At 36.7% G+C, this 12890-nt stretch overlaps 1 protein-coding gene across 2 annotated transcripts in view; it reads right to left on the minus strand.

Annotated features, from left to right (window-relative positions):
• ADK (adenosine kinase) overlaps nt 1-12890 on the minus strand; it is a 276073-nt gene that overhangs the window by 235854 nt on the left and 27329 nt on the right. For both annotated transcript variants that reach the window (XM_068689294.1, XM_068689295.1), the window contains exon 3: nt 9103-9156. In XM_068689294.1, the coding sequence (XP_068545395.1) occupies nt 9103-9156 (54 nt within the window). The remainder of the gene's footprint in view (nt 1-9102; nt 9157-12890) is intronic.

The following is a 12890-nucleotide window of genomic DNA, read 5'->3' on the forward strand; positions in this document are numbered from 1 at the left end:
TTAAGCTTAGCCCAGAAAAGACTGAATGGACAAAGACATTTATTTTTTCAGTCACGAGTAAAACTGCACAGGTTATTATATTTTTTATTCAGAGAGCTTACATCTGTAAGTGAGGTTACTTATCAAGATAAATTAGTAAAGAGAGATGCTGTATTAACAGCTTTGAAAACTGAAAATTTGATGTGATTGTGCTTTCAAAAAACCCACAATGTGTAATAAGCAGGATGTTGGTTGAATTTCACTTGTGACAATTCATTCCAAAATAGTCTCAGTGGAAAAAAATAATACGGAAACTGAAATCCCAGCACAGGAGAAACAGTTACCATGCTATTCACTGAACAGCACATGAAGTTCTGAGAACAACGGGACTACACCACAATAGATCTCGTTATCTGACTACTTAGGAAAAATGACAACTAGATCTCTTATGAAGAAACAATAAATTTCATAGTTTGTGCATTTAAACAGAACACATACATACACTCTCTAGTGCACACAGGTGCCATCAAGCAGTACATTATATTTTTAAAATTCAGAGTTCAGAAAAGCTTGAAGCTATTCAAAAATCAGCTACCAAATGAAAGATGTTGGCACTTTAAACTTCAGTTATAGCATATATAGCATAGCATTCTGTTACAATAGGGTGTTTTCCTCTTCCCCAAAAAATTAAAGTGCAAAAATACTAAAGCTTAAATTATCCACTTAGTCTGAGGACTAACCAAACTATGAATGTCGTGACCCTTTTGCATTGGCCAGCTTTTCAATAATCTCATTATCTTGCTTTTTGACAATCACATTAGCAACCTATGTAAGTGATCTGAAAGCACATCATGCCAGAAAGACAAAACTACACAAGTTTTGTGAACTTGTGTTGCATTAAACTATCATTCTGGGTTTTGTAACCCTACTATGTTATTGTATTACTTATAATGGAGAATCTGAACACTAAATATGTTTGTGATCTGTGTTACAAACACAAGACACAATCTGCCTGGTATACTCAGGTGTATCTGTTATCTCAGGCTCAAATTGCAGATTTCTTTTGCATATGATATGCAACACAACGTAAATTTCTTATTTTTGCTGTTTTCATTAGTCTCTACAAAAGTAGTAAGCCTCCCCATCCCAAACTTAAGTCTTCCTAAGAAAGACTTAGTAATTAAGACAATGGTGCACTGCCAAGTACTTAAAAATGGTTAAAAGAATTAGACATTTTGCATCTTTTATTGTATTTTCATTTAATCACCATAAAACTAGCTGTTATATAAAGCACCACCTTGTGGCAAAGCCAGTACTAACACAACCATTTCAACAGCTTTGCCTTTTTTTTTCTCCATTTAAATCTGTGCAAAACCATAATTTGAAGATGTCAGTAGTTTTTCTGAAGATTCTCCTCCACACACAGTGCATTTATGAAACTGATTTAATTTCATAAAATGCTCATGTAGGTTATGCAACAAATGCAACGTGTAAGTGCTATGGTAAAAAGAACAGAAGGAAAAAAACATGTTTAATTAAAATCTCATTCTCTCCAGATACTTCAAGCTGCATGATAAGCTGCAAGAGCTGCATAGATGAATTACATTAAAGGCACAAGATCATCCCACAGAAAATCTTTATTTACATTGTCTTTGTAAGAGATACTAAAACAGATGGTATTTTTCCAAGCTAGTAAACTGACCAATTGGACATTTCTAAATTTAAAAAACATCTCAAGCTTAGCACTACACTGCGTACCACAACATTATCCTCTCCAGACAGGTTTGTGTCCAGTTCTAAATTCTGCACTTGCAGCATACTATCAAAGATGCAGAAGCCGTTCCTGCTATCTTAACTAATGCATAGTCATCCCAAAATATTTTGCAAGCTCTGCAGCGTAAGATAGCATCTTATTGTAATGTACTCCAATCTCTATCCAATAGAACGCAAAGTGAAAGAAATATACAGCACAAAATGAAGAACTAGTCTGCATATATCAAACTGGGTCTTCTAATATGTCATTGCTAACATATTAGCATTGCTGTTTGCGCATACCTGGACTTAGTGTAAAATAAAGTTAACACCATTTGCGTTTTGTTTTGTTTTGTTTTTTTTTCCCCACACTGTTTTTGAGTTTATGTAGAATAAGAGAGATGTCAAGTGAAGCAGTTAGGGAAAAACCCTCATTTCTCTGAATGTCATCCCTCAATGGCTGCCCAAATTGCAGTTATGGAAATATGAACCCCAAGAGGACAACAGGGTACAACTATTTCTTGCTGTTTGTGAAGCCTTTGCTATGAACACTCCATGAGTGGCAAGTTGAAATCCTTTACAGGAGTTGAGAATACTCGAACCTTACATATCTGGGCATTCAGTTTAATGGTGGGGGTTATCTGCTAGCCTGTGCTTGACAGTAATTTCAGGTATATGCAGCAAAAGAAAACAATTTACAACACTTGCAATTTTTGCATCTTAAATGGAAGCAAATGTAAAGTGTGTCTCCAACAAAAGGAAAAAGCATTTATGCTCTAATTTAAATTTGGTATGTGGAAATTTCATGCAGAATTAGCTGTTACCAATTATTTCATAAGGTGATTTGTATAGCACAAATTTGCATTGGTGCCACATTCAGCAAAATTGGGCAGGCAGAAAAGGGAATGGAAAAGAAGATGGAACAATCTGTAGCAGAAGTTTTGTAGCTAGCCACAAATGATTCTTTCTGTATATGTTAATCATGCCTTAAAATACACCACAGAAATAATAAAACAATTCTAGAGAAATCAAACTGCAATTTAAAGCAATTGCTACAGAGGGAGCCAACAACCCAAAGAATAGGATTAACCAAATGCAGTCCAGATTAGTACAAAGTTCTCCAATCAGTCTTTCATTACACTTGCACGTTTTTTGAATATCCACAGAACAAATAAGTTTTTCAAATATGTAAGCTCAAATAAGTACCAGGCATTTAATGCAAGCTTCGTCTTTGTGCTTGATGACATAGAACAATAAGCATCAACATGCAACAGTATTTATATTTGCTATGGCAATTACAGAGACTGATGATTCTAAATTGCTATTTATCCATTAAAGGGACAGTATTGAAGTTTCCATTTTTAGCAATTCTAAAGATTTTGTGTTTGCTTGTTTGTTTTTAAAAATATATCAATTCAACAGTAGAAACTTTTATTGAAATTTATGTTGAAACCACAACAGCAAGAAACAGGCTGGTATGGTAGCTTGATCTAAACAAAAAAGGTCAAAATCTAAAATTAAGTTTGGTAAAGATGGGAAGTGGGGGGCGCATTATTTCATTCCCAAATCTTTTCTTCTTTTTTTAATACATACTATGTATTAAAATGCATATTTTAATACATAGTATGTATTAAAAAAATAGTATTTAATACATACTATGTATTAAAATGCATATTTTAATACATAGTATGTATTAAAAAAGTACATTAAAAAGAGTACAATCTACTGAAAAGTAACTGTAAATGACGTATATTACATAAAGTAACTCAACAACTTTGACAGATGCCTGTGACAGGTTCATACATTACCCCAACCACGCAAATCATCTATGCTGTCAGCATATGTTGAGGAGGTTGACAAAAGATTTAAAGCTCAGTATTTCTGATATTTTAGTTCTTCTCCCTCTCTTCCCCCCAGAATTTTTACCCTCTTTTATTTTTTCAAGGGAAAAAAGGATGGATAAAACAAAAGTAATTTAGGGAGACTACATATCAACTGGACTGCAAATCCTAAAAGCTACATATAAGGGAAGATCTTGAGAATGTTACTGAAGATAAGATAAGCTACACCCCCTAGTGGCACAAAATACTGTAGCTTTTGGGTGGCTCCAACAGCATGAATCAGACAGCTGCTCCCCTTCGGGTCCCCAGCACCCACATCTCTGTCACTGCATGTCAAACATCAGTGAGGCATGGCTGCATAGCAAATGGGTTTGGGGTTAAGTTCATTAGCTTTTGCTCTTAATTGTCATGATAGATACATGGTAATCGCTAAATGTAAACAAACTCCACTACAACATATCAACAAACCAATCCTTTCCACATCCTCCATCTAATTTACGTAGGCTCCTTCTAAACCTCTTCTGTCAATTTCTCTCCTCTTTCCCAAGGCACTCTGAAATACCCAAACAAACCTCCTGCATGTCCAAGACTTAGCCTTCCAATACCCACTTCCCTCAATTATACTTTGGCTAAGCAAAATCAGAAAAAAACTCACTAACAACAAACAAAAAAAGATGATAAGGATCAGTCAAAACTCCATTACCCATCAGGCTGTTCAGGCTCACGAGTCCCCTTCTCCCTTGCTATGTTTTGCTATGAAAAAGTATTCATATAGCAAGCGTGCCACCAAGAACCAAGTACAAAAATAAATTCCTCTTGGCCAACTTGCATCAGAGCAACATCTCTGTCTTCCCTTCTGACTGCAACACATCAAACAGCTGACAGAAGAGAAAGAAAGATTGTGTTTTATTTTATTCCCCTTTCTCATTTGGTGATCTTTATCCCTGTAAAAATATAAGTTATGAAAGCAAAGCTAATTGTGGAGTGCAAAACAAGTCCCACATTTCCTTCTTTCCCCTTGAACTAACTTCCAAAAAAAAAAAAAAGTAGTGTTCAGCCATGGCTAAAATCATTTAAACAATATATCATATAAATCATATAACCAGCAGCCAAAGCAATATTAAACTAAGCATCATGGAGCACTGCTTACAGACTCGGTGCTATCACTAAACTCCACACAGCACTTACAAGAGACTTTGACGTCTCATAATAAGTATACTTTAGTTGCCTATTCACATTACCAAGTTCAAAACAAATATAGACCACCCTTGCCAACTAATGCCAATGAAAATGGGCTCTGTATTTCTAGTCAGATTGGGGATTTGGAAAACAAATAGAAAAAAAATCTATTTAATATCAAGACAAGATAACAAGCTACATCCCATCACTTGCTGCAGTTAGCTTCAATTTATGCTCTTTGAAAACTTTTGATGTGGAACCACAGTCAAAAGAGATTAAAAAAAATCAGCTGAAACAACAAACGCACACAAGTCAACATGACCTTCAGTTGAAGTCATTGAGTCCAACTCTGAGAATTAAAAATAGGAGCAACTCTTGTAAGGACTATACAAAGGGTTAAGAAAAGCATTTCCATTTCTCTCAAGAGTCTTTATTTATTTATTGTTCTCAGAGGGAGAAAAGTATGCAACATTAAGGTCCCACCAACCATATTAAGTCCAAGTTTCCTCAGCAACCTTACAAGATGGAATTATTTTTTTTTCCCCTCAGAGTTAAGTGGGTGTAGTTGTTTTGGGGGATGTTGTAAACATCACATGGACATCTCTTCACCCACACAAACTGAAGGTATTACTATTTCCCCTGTCTGCTATTCTCACTGCAGATGACCAACATCACAGATGAGCCAGTGAAAACAAAGATGATGGCTCACTTGATTTACTACAAAAGTCAACATGTTTGGCTTGCTCATCAGTTAAGATGTTTTGAACTAATCTTCTAATTTTATAACAAAACTGGCTGAAGAGCCTCTACGCGTTCCATTCCCTGGCTGAGCCACAGGACAGTGACCTCCACCTCGTGTGCATTCAGAGCTGACAGGGGGGCAGCAGAACAGTTTAGACAATTCCAGCTGGACTCCAAAAATAACGTATATGCATCTATTTGTAACTTCAGCGCTACCAAATTCCTATCAGATACAAAAAAAAATACACTAAAATACACTAATGAAAACAAACGGTCATTTTACATGGCTGTTGCAGTACAAGTGAATTAGAAGCAGGAAAAAAAAAAAAGTGATCTTTCATACCTTAGCTCTTAAAATAGAAGTTTAGTATGATGCCTGTAAACCAACTCCACTCTCTCTTAGTGGCTGTACGTACCTCTCTAGATAGCTAAGATTCAAGGACAACAGGATCAAGCCAATTCAAGCTGTAACTGGCCCAATTATCTCTGGAGGTACAACACTAATTTTTGGAAAAAAATTACTTTTTCATTAGGAACAGCAACACAGAAGTGCAGAAGTGACTGCTAAGAAACTGAAGGACATCTGATGGTCAGAAAATCACGGTTTTATTAGGTGAATGCCAAAGAATTCTTCTTTACTAGGTAAGTCAATATAAAAGTTGTTGATATTTCAAAGACTTGAAGTTAAAATATTTCAAGCAGAGGGATTTGGGCACTGAAAAAAAAATACAGAGTCTAAGCAACTCCTCTTTACACTGACTTTTAAAGCATTAGGACAGATTCAGAACACCTTAGTAAAAGGGCACAGAACTGAAGAATAAGTCTATAAATAAATCAGCAACAAGTACCCTGATGGTACTTTATCTTGCACCACTCCCTACAACTGGGATTACTTTTAAATAAAAAACATCTATCTAAATATCAGGAAAGGGTAATTAAGTAGCTAATGACTCATCTGTAAGTCAAATCAGACAACTGAAGGACTGCAAGTGCTCTGAGGTCCAACCTTCTTTAACCTGTTCCGTACCATATGGCTAACACAGTCTGGGCAGAACAGCATACAGCAATTTGGAGAAGTCCTAAAGGTCTGTCCTGACACAAGGTGACACTGACCTACCAGAGTTTTTCCCCGGTTAAGTATCCAACCACATAGAAGATGCCAAGGTCAATGGCAAAAGCCCATTCCAACTCCTTCATTATAACCAACAGGACATAGATCCTCTCAGGAGCTACTGGAGTTATAACAATGAAAAGCTCAAGAAAGGATCTGTTGCAGCAGATTCACATAGAACTGTAGTTTTATTGAGTTTGCTTTTTAATTAACTCCATTTAAGAAGTGAACATGCTTTAAAGATATCAGTAGGCAATATGCAATTAAGTAACATGCAACATACTTACAGAGATCAGACAGGATTTGACTTGATTTCAGTATGTTTAAACTACTTCAAATGAAATACCGCACATCAAAACATTGTTTAATCAGTATCTGTTGCGCAAATAAAACTTGTGTACACAGTACAACTTGTACTGTCCAAAACACAGACCTGCATGTCATTTAACTTCTGCCTAGCCCCTGAACTTGCTAGTACTTTCGGTACTTCCAGTTGGTATAGTTTTTAAACGGTCTAGCATATTTAATCATAATTATGCTCTATTACCAATGCTCTATTATCAATGTTCTACATAAAACCAATCTTATCTCCTGATCAAAGGCAACTGCTGTTGCTTGTCTTTTGCCTGGAGCTCTAGCCATTTTAATGTCACAGGTACATTACCATGATGTATAAATATAAGTTAAATGTCTTGTTCCATCTGCAGAAAGAACATGGAAATTTTATTTGGCTAGTAATTCAATCACTAATGCTTTTAGCACACACTTATTTTTTTCCCAAAGGAATTAAATGTTAATTACCAGAAGACATTTTTACTGTTTGGTAACTATGACCTTACTGAGAAATATTAAAACTTTTAACATGGAAAAATCTGACAGCAATAAATACTAATTCCTCTCAAACAGCTACCTTATCTTACATATGGATAAACTACTTAAGAGTTTTTTGGGAGTATTATGAAATAATATAAAATACTGGTAATGTAATAACAGAAAAAGACAATTAGGTGCAAGGGCTGGAAGTTTAAAAAATTTGTTTCTTGTATCTAAGCATAAAGATGCACACAAAAGGGAACAAATCCCCTACTATCTTGATGCTAAGGGCAGAAACATGTAAGTGAATCCTGAATTGCTATATTTTATTTGGATATATGACTTCTCTGTAATGAATATGAGAGTGTTTTTAAGAGGCCCTGAATAAATAAAATAATGTTGATAAGTAAAGCGTTTTCTACCATCTTTCATACAAACGATCTTCAAAAAAGCAGTTATATAATACGGACTTGAGGGATGGCAGAGAGAGCATTGAAATAGAAAGTTCTTCAGAGCATTCACTCTTCACTGAGTGAATGAGGCAAGAATATTGGACTGCATGCACTGAGCATAGCTTGTCAGCCAGTGGTAGTAACATGCAGATATTAAAAACATCAGTAATAGGAATGACAACTACTTCACATTATTTTTCTTAAAGTTCTTCATAATTTAACTAAACTCTGAAATACAAATATTACAATATTAACCTTACATAACCTGTATGCTTAAATGTACAAATGAGCAGGAATGTTCCAACTGGGCCATCTTTTGTTTAGTGATTACTTTTAATATAGTGACTGAGATTAAACAAATCATTTATTAAATAAAGCATGTCAAGCTCTAACAAGTCTCCCTTCCCTTTCAAAACATGTATATAGTTCACAAGTCAGTAACTTCAAGAACTTCAGTATATGTTTTAAAACTTACCGTAACTGGGAAAAAGAAACAAGAGTTGACAAAATCCAGGCTCAGAATCCATCTTTCCCTGTCTATATATCACCTAGACTATAACTAGATGCAATGTGTACTGGTACAAAATAGTTTTCAAAATAAATGTCCACATACTTAAGACACAGAATGCAGTATCTGCTTCCAACTCAAATGTAGAGCTTCTATATTTTAATAATTATTGTGTCAAAAAAAAAAAAAAGGAAGACTGACAGGACTCTGGTGACTCTTCACTATGTTACAAACCACAGCCAGACTGTGCTGACAATTTGCAAAGGTGGGGATGGCCATAACATCACACAGCCAGGCAAATTTAAATAGTAAGTCAACACCGACCCTGAAAAAAGTCTTCCATCCAATTTCTGCTAAGCAAATATTTATTTCACTTATACACGGATATACTGCAGGAAGTCAGTAACTGTTAGTGTAACCAGTTCTATAAAAAAGACATTGACTAGGATGAACAGTACAAAATTTAAGTTGTGTGTATATGAACTGCAGTTAAGAACAGAATTATTCAAGAATGAATTGACTGTGTTTTTTTTTGTTTGTTTGTTTCTTGCTTTTTAGAAACTCAATGCATTTCTAGACAAATATTATAATTTGCAGTAGACTGAAGCATGGAAGCTACTTCTGAAAACAAAAGATTTCTGTTTCAGGTCTTTAATAACAAGGTATGTAGATACACAGAAAAGTAAATACGTATAACAGGTATGTATATCACTATAAAAAGCTTACAGTTCTTTGTGCTTCTCCTCTGCCAGAATTTGGTCATTTGGCTTCAGCCCATACCTTGAAAATAAGAAACAAAGAACAATTATTCACTTGAGAACTTAGCTATAAAATGTAGCTTTAAAATAGCAAATTATCATACTATGTGATATTTAATGATTCAGACAACTCTGATATTGCAAGAACAAAGTTTTCTAAAGAAAGTTTTAGATGTTTCTTAAAATAAATTTATTATCACTCAAAAGTTGTGTTCTTATCCCAGCTTCAGATAAGACCAGACACTTGGACTGACTACATATCAAAAGATCATTGCACTTCATATCGAAACTATCCACTGATCTCAAAATTTCAATCTGGCAGAACACGTTTCTGAGGATTACAGGCAACATAAACACTAAAACTAGCTGCAATGTTCTCCTCTGAAGTAAATCAAAGTATTATATCAATACCTAAAACATTTTGTAGTTAAAAGAAATATGTACACACAAATATATTTTAACAGGCTATTTACGAGGAAAATTTCTGCAGTCCACTTAGGAAACCTCTGATGAAAAGGAGAGCAGGAGAGAAGGAAGCCTCCTTTGCTAGCTTGAGCTAGCAGGCAGTTTCAGAGGACGGGCTGCCTGCACTGTCAATCCAAAGAAGAAGAGAAGCTGGCCTCCCCAGCACGGACCACTGCTAGTCCTGTTGCAGGCTGTCAGTCACTTTGAAAAACCTTTAAAAAGTGACCTTGCTTGTGCTGCGTCTCAGAAAAAAAGTCTTTTGCCCTCTCAAAATATTCCACAGATCTAACTACAATGTGGGGCTGCCCCCATATATAATGGATATAATGGAAGCAGCTAAAAGTAAAGAATGATTTTGATAATTCTGGAAACAGTAACTGCTCATGCTTTAGAATAAAGGAACTCTTCATCACCGCTGTGTCTCTGCTTTTGTTCCATTCTGCCATCAAGTGCAGAGCTACACATTACTCCTTCCGAGCAAAGATTCTGGCCACTAACTACAAGCAAGCTATCTCGCATATCAATTGTTGTTTGAGATAAACAGATAAAATTTTCTTTATATCATTTTCTGATTATATTCTCTGAAACTTCTGTGTGTGTGCTTTTTTTCCAGAATTGATTGGAAATGCAAGCATCAACCCCTGACACATTCTCAAGCTCACCAGTGCCGCATTCAAACATAGAAGACACCAACAACCTGACCCATTTTTTCCTGTTTACATACCCAGACACTGCCTTTGGTTACTTCCCAGAGCATCCTGCTGACTTGCATCTATTTATCCACCTTGCTACTCAACCCTTCATGCAGTCCCTTCTAACCAGGGTACAGAGGAGCCCCTCCACATTTGCCTTCTAAATGCAGTGTTTGCATTTGAGTCAAAGCAGACTACACAACACGCTGTCCAGTAACAGATGCAGGCCACCTGCTTTAACTGCTGCATCTTCTTTACAATTTACCACTCTTTCACTCCTTAAGCCACAAATTTTGAACTGTTGTGACCTTACAGATCAATGTTTTCCTTAGTGAATAGTGTTAGACCCTTTTTCTTTAATGGCGAAGGTCTGGCCCAATGCTTCATAACACTACTGTACCCTTCTGAAGATCTCTGCTTGTCATGCCTTAAGCATTTTATTGATAGCAGATAGTAATACATCAGAGAAGAAGACGACAGCTCTCATGACATTCCAAAGGAACATCTGTCAGAAGTCCAAGGACTAACTTCTGCAGCCCGCAGCCTTAAAATGCAATCAGGTTGTTTGGCAAAAGGATCGACCTGCCACAGACAGCCATGCCTGACTGACTACTTACTTGCTTTGTTAAGCAAGCTACAGCAGAAGCTGTACAGCAGAGGGCAACGCTGCTGAACAGGTGTGGGGCTTGATCTGGGGTACCATGAAAATGGTACCATGAAAATGTCCCTTTTTTGTTTGTTTCTCCAATATTCCTCCTTGCTTCCTGAAGATACTGTTTTGATGGCAGCAACACGTCAGGGAGTTTCCCACAAAATGGGCATGCTTGTAGAAGTCACACTTTCATAAGTACTTTCTGCATTAAGACAAGATGCATATTATATTTCATACACAGCTGAAGTATTTAATAAATGTAAGTGTGCAACTAGCACAGTGAACAGCTTACATAATGTTTGCCAACATGTGTTTCGTAGGCAAGATTGATAAGTACCAGTTGGCTTTCCCTAACTGATGAAGGTTAGATTTGGAAGAATTTCTCTCCCCCAGATTTCTAAAAAAAATTTTAAGAGTCGAGACAAAAATGCAAAATTGAGGTTAAAGATACGTAATCTGAACATTTTAAATAACTTAGGACATTTTAAACTATTTAAGCAACTGAAACAACACACTGCAAATGTATTCCACATTTACAGTTCTACTATTAAACTAGAAACAGAAGCAAATATGCTTCAGAAGTGGGCAAAGGAGCTGAAGGGACCACAACTTGAAATCTCACTGGGCAGAAAACAGAGGAAACTTAAGCTTAATACATCCTAGCATATTAAATACTGATTATTAATTTTGACTATCCAATACCAATTTAAGAAAAGTTCAAACCACTAATAGTTTCTTCATCGCTGCTCAGAAGACCATTTCAAAATAATAAGAATCTGTAACGTTCTATAGAAAGATTGCAGGTAAATGTCAAAACAAACTCAAGTACATTTCAAAAATGATATTTTAAAGCGCTTCCTGATGTCCTTCAGGGACATTTAATCTACTGAAAGAATAGGCAACCTTCCAGCCACCCGTGCCCAGACGGCAGCTGCACGCAGGCATGCCGAGGGGCAGGCAGAGTCCCCCAACACAGCGCTATCACCCCGCACAGCTGCAAGCTTCCACCAAGCCAGCTCAGCTGCCTGGCCAGATACACACAGCCCACCCTGTGCACCCTGCAAGCAACTATTCCAGGCAGTCCGACAGGCTGCTGGCTTTACCTTGGGTGAAGCCTCCACTTTAGGAAGCATTAGTTTTGTCCCCCTACTTGGTTCCTTATGGAATTTCTTACGCTCCACCATAGTCTCTCCAGCACACCCCATTCTGACCAAAGCTCAAGGAACGCATTTGCAACCATAGGCTCTCAGGTCACTGTTTTATCATCCATCCTCTAGCCTCAGTTTAAACGAGGTGTTTCACAGCCCCTTACATGACCTTCTTCTGGTTTGGAGCTATTATTCTTCTGTACTTTAAATGGCATTCTTTCTAACCTGGTTACAAAGAGGCACGTTCAGCCACCGAAATTACCAGGAGAAGTGTGCAAGCTAACCCCCTAAATTCCATCCAGAAACCCCGAACCAACTCCAACTGAGTCTCTGGAAAAGCATCTCTCTGCCTTCAGTGGGGAGTAATGACAGAGGACGTCCACACCAGCCTGCTGAGCAAGGTGATCCAAATACCTCCCGTTAGGCCGTAATTCCGTCACTCCAGACTATTAATAAACCAGAGATGCATTTCAATGAAAGAAGCTTGAATTTATTGGAATTTAGTTATGAAGTATGTTCTCACCTTCCCAAACTGGCTTTCCCAAATCTCTCAATCTTTCTTCTCCCATTTGTTTACAGTTATTCAGATGGGAACTTAGTGATATTTCCTCACTTCCTACATTTCACATTTCTAGAGCCAAGTTTAATGTATGTGCACAGATATATACATAACAATATCAAAATTATCCCCCACCCCCAAACAATACTACATTAATCTTAAATATTTTCTCTTTCAATGAGCCTGAAAATAAAGTAGCAGAGGCAAAGACTGAAAGATTATTACAGACACTGAGGACAG

The sequence above is a fragment of the Anas acuta genome, chromosome 7, assembly GCF_963932015.1.
Source record: "Anas acuta chromosome 7, bAnaAcu1.1, whole genome shotgun sequence".
Lineage (NCBI taxonomy): Eukaryota > Metazoa > Chordata > Aves > Anseriformes > Anatidae > Anas > Anas acuta.